The sequence below is a fragment of the Phoca vitulina genome, unplaced genomic scaffold, assembly GCF_004348235.1.
Source record: "Phoca vitulina isolate PV1807 unplaced genomic scaffold, GSC_HSeal_1.0 scaffold28, whole genome shotgun sequence".
NCBI classification, from domain to species: Eukaryota; Metazoa; Chordata; class Mammalia; order Carnivora; family Phocidae; genus Phoca; species Phoca vitulina.
In genome coordinates, this window is record NW_022589731.1 from 15193206 (window position 1) to 15201794 (window position 8589).

Here is an 8589-nt window from a genome sequence, read left to right on the forward strand (position 1 = left end):
GCCCCAGGGCATGTTATGCTTCAGCACGGAGGCCCCTACTCAGGTGGCTGGGCCATCCTCCTAGGATGAAGACCCAGGGGTGATTGTGGTGTTCTGGGTTAGAGAAGAAGCCCAGCACCTGACTTCTAACCCAGAGCTGAGACCTGGAATTTTTATTTAATTTTTCCAGCTCAAAGGATTTTTTTTTTCATTACTTGGCAATACTGAGTGCGTGTGGTGGGGGAGAAGAGAGTAGTTTTCCATTCATCATTAGATGTCACTCCAGAAGGAGGAGATGAGTTCTGGGACTATGGGATTTAGTCGTCAGCAAGTCAAGAAGAGGATTTTTTGAGACCGAGAGAGGGAGGCAAGGAATACTTAAAAGAGGAGATTGTCCTTTGCTTTTTCTGGCTCTGGTTTTCTTGTTCCAGCCCCAAACATCAAAATGAAACACATTTGACCTTTTGTTGTTAGGCGCCCCCTTAAGAGCTCTCTGTGAGATGCACATTAAGGGCCCAGCTGGGGATCCCATGCAAACTCCTGTTGTCCACCTCTGCGTGCAGCTTGTCTGGGAAACGATCAATGGTGTGAGCTCCAAGACCCCACAGTGGGCAGGAAACGCAATGGGCAGCAGCCCTCCACTGATTTGATGAAGCCTGCCTCTGCAACAGAATTAGCCAGAGTATCTCTCCGACAGGATTCACCTTATACGAACCCACAAGAAGATGGATGCTTGAATCCCACCACTTCCCACTGGGGAGGAGGGAACTTTAGATCGGACAGACGTATATTATAGATAATAAGAGAAAATAGCAGAAAAGGGCCAGAAATAGAGAAATCAGTGGGAAACGAAGAGGAATTGAGTTGGAAAGCAGAGAAGAATGAGTGTGCACACTCAATTTTCAAAATAAGGCTTTCTACTTCCAAAGAGTGATGGAGAGTGCACAGTCTTTTAACATATCAAGGTTACAACTCTCATCCATCCAAACGAATACTTTACATGCCCAACATCTGTATGTAGCTTATCTCACTTTGCAAAATAGGTGGATCCCTGGGAAGGTGTCCATAAATGCATTTTTAAATCTTATTTTGTAAGTGTCAGAAAATCCTCTTTGTGACCCTGTCATGAACATTTTGGAATCTAGATGATCAAATTTGGTTTATAGACCCATGTGTTGGATGTTTTTAAATTTCCCAAGTGATAGGTGGAAACGAGTAATAAAATGCTAGCCTTTAAATAATGATCCAGATTAAGGATGAATATAGAAATTAAGCATGAAATTCTCTACTCTCCTTTTGATGGACCTGTCAATTTAGGCACATGCAATTTGGGAAAGCACAGAGCCTGGTACCATGTACTGAAATGCTGTCATTACTGAGGTTGGAGCCAGGGGGTCAGAGAAGACCCCAAATGAGCAGTTCATACCTGGAATTAGCTAGAAATGACAAATCCAGATTGAGTAGCATGTTATCCTTGATATGATTTATTTCTGCTTTGACCCTGGCCATCCCAAGGTTATATAGTTTACACTATGTATGTAACTTGAGATGGTACTACTGATTTAATATTTATTGAGCACCCACAAGGCAGCAAACAGTGCAAGCCCCAGCCTGAAGAGCTTCATACAGTGAGTCAGTAACACATGCATCTTACACATATAACAAAGACATCAACGCATGGAGGGAAATCCATCGAAGATCTACTTGGTAAAAGTGCTCCTGACCTCTCGTCTGTGGGGGATGAACCCTGGGTTCACTCTCAGATCTAGCTACGCTCTTTCCTGGGTCCCCTTGATGTCAGCTCCATGCCTTGCATTTGCAAGACTACTAAATGTTCATAAATGCAAGCCACAGGACCGAGATGGTTAAGTAGCCCACCTGAGAAAATAAACCTGGAACTGAGCACCCGCAATAAAAGAGCAGGCTGAAAATCCACAAGAACAAAAATGCAGGAAGGTTACATCAATTGGAATATTGTTACCTTAGCATCTCTCACAGTTGCTCTTTCCAGGTAACTGTTGCCAACACATATTGAAACACTCCCCGGCTGATTTACTGAGATAAATCTATTGATTGGCTGCCAAAAGTGAGACCCAGTGACAATGCTTGCAAAGAGGATTACAGAACCTCCCGTCAGCCTCGGAATGGGCTGTTGCCAAGTACCCGGCTGGCTCCGCTCCCAGCCTTATGGGTTGTATGACTCCTTGCAGGAGGAGGACTGGATGCTTGGTATTAACTAAAATAAATTATATTAAATAAAATTTTCTACCTCAGCGCTATGTGAATTTCTATAGGACTCACTTCTGAGAGATTTTTTTTTAAAGTTGGTTTGTTTTACAGTCAAACTAGTCCCAGATAGATTTGAGATAGGGTAAGAATTAATTAGTTGCTGTTCAGGGGGCAATTTGGATCATTCATAAAGATGTTTATAAACACAGCATAATTCTCCAGCCTCTTTAGGCTTTCCATAGAGTCCATGTAAATGTTAAAATTTTTAACTTAAGTTGTAGGCTGGAAACAGCGGGCAGCTTTTCTAGTAATTAATGAGGACACTTTCTTCTCACAGTTGATGTAGATTTCAATCAAGCTAATCAGAGAACGCTTCAATTTTTTTAACACCTGGAAACCAGGATTTGGAATAATTCATGGTGTATAACTTTATACTGCAAATGAATCTAAAGTTGAAAAAAAAAACTGGACTCATGCACTGCCTTACACATAGGAGATTTGTAAGGAAACTGTTGCATGAATACCTATATATTTTGATTATACGGATTTGCCTCTGTGTGATTCATGAATACTGGTTTGAAGGCTAAAAGAATATTATTCCCCAAGTGTAGCATGTAACACCCTGACAGAATTCAACTCCAAATTCATAATACCTTTGGTAGGTACAATCAAAGCTTCATTCAGATGTTGCTGAGATTCATTAGAGGATAATTCTTAAGGGGCTTAACCTTGGATGCATATTAAAGTCACCCAAAGTGCTTTGAAAAATGCTGAGGCCCGGGTCCCATCTCAAATCAGTTGGACCCTCTGGGGATAGGACCTAGGCACTGATGTCTCTTGAAAGCTCTCCAACTGATTCTAGGAGCAGCGAGAGCTGAGAACCAGTGACTTAAGCCTTCCAAAACTGAAACCACAATTAATCAGATCCTTCCCCCAACTAATCCAGCCTTTCCCCAATCCCCTCCATTCTCCACACATTCCCATCAAAAGAATGCTCTGAGGAAACATGAAATGCCTGTCTGGCCTTGAGCCTCCCAAGTAATAGAGCTGCTGGAAGCACCGGAGTCAGCCTCCGGGATGCCTGGGGGATGACTCGTTTGGAACGGGGGAGTGACATAATGCTGTTGGTGGGCTACATTTATTAGAGCATAGCTTTGTTCTCCACATCCACAGATGAAGCTCAAAGTTAGTTATTTGTGCCATTGCCAAAGGTAACTTGCATCTCCCAAGTTAATCTGCTTTTTTCTTTCTCCCAAGCCAGGCTTTTCCCGCCCTCCCCCATGCTGCGAACAGTCTGGTTATATAACTACTAAAGATACATACTGCTAACTAGCCCAACCAGGAATTCTTACTCTCCCATCAGTGGTTGCTGGCATTGGAGTGCTAGGACTTAATTCTTGTCATCCCCAAGTCTTTCCCCTCTTTCCCTTCCTTTCAGGTCACACTTTCATGAGTGAATGAGCTCATTTTAGAGAGTAAGATAAGGAGAGAAGTTAATTCTACTGTATAGTGAGCTAGGGTGGTACTGGAGTCTTACAGATGATAATGGACTTGCAGTTGCTGCACTAGCTCATGCCCTACATGCTCAGGGGCTGATCTGACAGGTGGATATCATGCATCACTTCCCAAGACTCTCACCCTCATTGTCCAGTCACTGCTCCCACATCAATGTGAAAACCCTTGTCCCAGGGCACTGGCCTCATATACAAAATTCTCAGGAGGTGAAGGTGAGGATTATCAGCCTGGTATCATGGCCCAACAGTCTTCATCTCTCCCCTTAGGCCTGGAAGGAATGAAATGTTTGATTGTGGTTGGGTGGTAGTTTATTTTTTGGTTCTGGCCTTAAGTAAACTTCTCCCAGTCCTTGCATTCTGGGTTGATTGTGTTCCAAGCGTGTCACCACCGAGCAGGTGCTGAGCAGTCAGATGACAGCTGTTGAACTGTTGCTACTGAGCAATTAGAGAATGCAAGAGAATGCTTTGGAACATGGTTTACATTGAATATTCAGAAAGCCAAATATCTGTGTACCTGCCTTGTGGCAAACACTGGGTGTGTATACACAAACACACACACAGAGATGTCTGTCCCATGCACAGTTACATGCCCCCTTAAGTGATTTGGACCTTTCCTTCTTTATCCCTGTATATCTACCCCTTCATTGACTAATTCATCTTATCATTTTCAAATAGAAGTTAGGGGATAAGGAGGAGGGAAACAATAGCAAGACCTTTTGAAACGTGGCTCCTGAGTGGTTTTGTGCTATAAATTCAAGTGAATTTCAAAGTAAAACCCTTTTGGTGTGGAAAGGTCTTATTCAGGAAATGCTGAAATCCCAGATACAGATTTGTAATACATATTTCCCTGGAATCCTAGGAATTAATGGATTCAGATTGACTCATCAATATCAGGTATGACAGCTCAGTTGAGTCCTTTTTAAAAGGCAACCCGAAAAGCTTCACCAACCCCAACGCAGTCATTTTAAATCTCACCCCCATTGTTCCTTCAACTCACCATTGAGCAAGCAGAAGGGAAAGCAAGGAAGACAGCCACGGTTCTGAATTACTGTCGTGAACCAGGAGAAAGAGCTTTGTTTGGCATTCAAGGGCATAAAGAGGAAATAATAAATCCTCTCCCCTCTCCCTGGCCTCTTCCAAGCAAAGCACAAGACTCCCACCAAAGCCCACTTCACATTTTACATAGACATAAGGACAAGGCAAGACAGCTGGACAAGAGGCCTAAGCTGGAAGTTTTGCCACGTATTGGATTAGCCCTGGTGCTGGGAATAAGCGCTCCAGTCCGGCCCCAGGTGGGTACCCTCGAGCCGAGTGGACGTGGAGCTCCCCAGCCAAGCCCTGGCGCGGTGGCATCAGATGACCACGCTGACTGTCACGGTCTGGCCGTGCGGCGCGATCTTGCGGGGCCAGGCAAGCAAGAGCTTGCGCAGCTCCTCACGGAAGTTGTCGTGCAGCCAGGCGTAAATGAAGGGGTTGTAGCACGCCGAGCTCATGGCGAGCCAGTGGCAGAGCAGCTGCACCAACCCGAAGGCGTAGGGGTCGATGGCGTGCGGGTCGAGGTCCCGCAGCAGGTTGAAGACGTGCAGCGGCAGCCAGCAGACGGCGAACACCACCACGACCACCACCAGCAGGCAGAAGGTGCGGCGGCGCCGCGCACGGTCCCAGTCGGCCTGGCTCTGGGTCACGCAGCCCGGCACCACGCGGTTCCGCAGCTTCACCGACACCCGGACGTAAGACAGGAGGATGACCAGCAGGGGGAGCAGGTAGGTGACGAGCAGCAGCCCCCAAGCATAGAGCTGGCGCTGGCGCTCCTGAGACCCCCAGAATTCCTCGCAGAGGCGCACACCGTGCGGCTTGAGCTCGACGTGGTACGTGTGCACGGCGGCCGGCAGCGCCAGCACCGCGGACAGCGCCCAGATGGCCAGCACTGCGTAGGCGCTGAGGCGCAGGGAGATGCGCCGGCGCAGCGGGTGCACCAGCACGACGTAGCGGTCCACCGCGATGGTGGTGAGAGTGAACACCGACACGTAGACGGTGACAGGCTGCAGGAAGAAGACCAGGTGGCACAGGCCGCCGCCGAACACCCAGCCGCGTGGCTCGAAAGCGTAGGCCAGCGTGAGCGGCACGCAGGCGGTGCACATGAGCACGTCGGACAAGGCCAGGTTGCCGATGAGGAAGTTGGTCACGTTGTGCAGCCGACGCACCCGCGCAATCACCAGCACCAGCAGGCAGTTGCCCACCAGCCCCACAACCACCACGATGCTGTAGAGCAGCACGATCAGCCCCTTCAGCTGATGCACCAGCTGCAGGCTTTGGAAAGGCGTGACGGCCTGAGCGCCTGGGTCAGCCGCCGACCCATTGACCGCCGAGGCCTCCGTGCTCTGGTTGGCAGGAGTTGAGGCCGCCGGTGGCAACCCAGAAAATAAGTCAGGGACCGGGGGGCCCTGAGTCGCCAGTGAGGCCATGGCCACCTGTCCAAAGAGAATCAAAGCCCGTCACTTCCCATTGTCCATCCATCCCTCCTACACCAATCGTGCCTCCCTCCCCCACCTCAATTACCCAAATACTCCTTTTAGAATAACTGGCCAAAATAAATAACAACAATCAGAAGCGCTGTCATCCCCCCTATATAAAAATAAATCTATGGGAGATTACGCGTGCACAGGTTATTTAAACGCCTCCTATTCAATGTAGAGCCTTGGCGGTCCACGCAGGTCAGACCCAGAAGCATGGTCCTACCTGGTGAGTAGGGCTTGGCGGGCGGGAAAACGCTCCGCGGAATGAGGGGCCGAATCCCGGCTGTCCCCTAGCGGTGCTCAGCCCACGACGGCGGCGCAGGCTTCTCGCTTCTCCGCGGGAGCTCAACAGATTCAGGAGTTCCCAGTGGGCTCGCAGTTTTTGAGAGGGACCGGGAGCGCCTCCCCTCCGCCCCGCCCCCCACTTCAGCGCTCCCTTGTATGGAAAAATGGGGGCGGAGCGCGCACCACCAGAGTCGGTGCTTAGACAACTAGGTAGAAGGACAGTGTGAAGACGATGGAAAGAGAAAAGGGAGGAGGGGCAGACAAACCTGGGTCAGAGGGACGAGTGAGAATCTCGATGCGGGAGCTTGTTGCGCCTTGGGAGAGTCCTGCTCCGGAGGAGGGAGCGGCGGATGAAGATTGAGGAGCGGCGTCAAGCGCTAGGCTCTCAGGATGACCCGAAGCAGGGTAAGAAGTGGAGTGAGGGATTGGAGCTACACCACGGGATGTGAGGGAGAGATGAGGGACCCGTCCTTAACAGCTGCTTAGAGGGACCCTGCTTAGAGTCTGGGCTGGAGTGGATAGGACGTTCTGGCAGGGATTTAAAATTGAGAGTCTGGAGCTCGCCGCAGACCTTCAGGCCCTCGCCCTTCCCGGGACCCCCTGAGCCCTTCACCCAGGCTGCGGCGTGCCTGGAGAGCCGCGAATCCAGCCAAGTAACAGAGTTCAGAACAGCGGACAGCTCCAGCGGCGCGCGCGCGCGCGCGCGCACACACACACACACACACACACACACACACACACACACCCCGCCCCCCGGGGCGGCGCGTGGGTCCCGGGGGAGGACAATTAAGGAGTTCCCGCCCCTCTCTGGGTCCGACGCTTTCAGAGAAGGGACCTGGCCTGGTTCAAACAGCAGCCTCACCCCCTGTTTTCTGGGCTGGGGGCTGCCGACTCGAGAGCAGTAGGGTGGAGTGAAGGAAAATAAGCAGGAGTCCCTATGGGGTCGGAGGAGGGTGCTCCTGCTGTGGGTCACCGCACTTAGTGCCAATGACGACGCTGTCTTACCTCCCTAAGTCAGAAAATACTGCCCTCATGCCAGTTACCCTACACAGGCACACTTCAATACCTGGCCCCCAGTACTCCCCTACTCACCCTTGTCACTCTTTCTTTTTTTTAAGATTTTACTTATTTGTTGGAGAGAGAGCGCGCTCACCCGTGCGCGAGCGGGAGGGAGGGGCAGAGAGAGAAGCAGACTCCCCGCTGAGCAGGGAGCCCAACTGGGGGCTCATCCCAGGACCCTGGGATCATGACCTGAGCTGAAGGCAGACACTTAACTGACTGAGCCACCCAGGCGCCCCTGATCTTTCTTTCTCAGCCACCGTGACCTATCCTTTATCTGCCTGATTCTTCCAGGACAATAGGCAAGTTCCAGGACTGGGATCCTACCATCTTCCTCCTACATAAACACACCCAGGCCTCCTTACCTCATTTTAGGATTAAAAATAATACTAGTGATTGTAGGATTTCCACAAGGATAACAAAAGTAACAAACATTTGAGAAGCTTAAAAATTACATAAAACCGCCAGTAGCATTAAGTTGTCATTGAAATGCATATTAACGCGGACCACCGTGGGGGAGGGGATCAAGGAAGGAGGTTTTGTAACCTCCCTCCTTTGAAACTATCTCATCCCATCATTGTCCCCTCTCCGGTAAGCTCTTGTCCTTTGTCCTCTTAGCTGCAGATACCCCGCTTAGGCTGGAAAGAAGTAAAATTAGTCCACCCTGCAAATTCAAGTGATTCACTCATACAGGAGGAAAAGTCAACATCGGAAGAAAAGCAATCAATCTGATGCAACTGTATCTATTCTAAACCCACACACTCCCTGAGTTATAATCAATATAGCTAAAGCCAATATGATATGGAGAAAAAACATCAGAATGAAATACAATCTGGGCCTGTCTAATCCTTTACCTGGTAATGTTTCCCATCATGTTCACCCACAGGGTTATATGCACCCATGAGCAGAGGCACACTTTTGCTTCAAAATATCTTAAGCAGAGGAAATTGTGCTAATGAAGGTGAAAAAGGATTTGGGATGTAGTTAGGCCCCATAACTAGAGCCAT

The 8589-nt window shown here is 49.3% G+C and overlaps 1 protein-coding gene across 2 annotated transcripts; it reads right to left on the reverse strand.

Annotated features, from left to right (window-relative positions):
• Nucleotides 1-1190: 1190 nt before the first annotated feature.
• On the reverse strand, nucleotides 1191-7187 carry PRLHR (prolactin releasing hormone receptor). Of its 2 annotated transcripts, none has more exons than XM_032423457.1 (2): nucleotides 6790-7187; nucleotides 1191-6193 (listed from the first exon to the last, which is right to left on the reverse strand). In XM_032423457.1, exon 2 carries the CDS (start codon nucleotides 6185-6187, stop codon nucleotides 5075-5077), a length of 1113 nt encoding a protein of 370 aa, XP_032279348.1. In that variant the 5' UTR covers nucleotides 6188-6193; nucleotides 6790-7187; the 3' UTR covers nucleotides 1191-5074. The 2 variants fall into 2 exon arrangements, with proteins under 2 accessions (XP_032279348.1, XP_032279347.1); XM_032423456.1 differs by lacking the exon at nucleotides 6790-7187 and adding an exon at nucleotides 6462-6600.
• Nucleotides 7188-8589: the final 1402 nt, after the last annotated feature.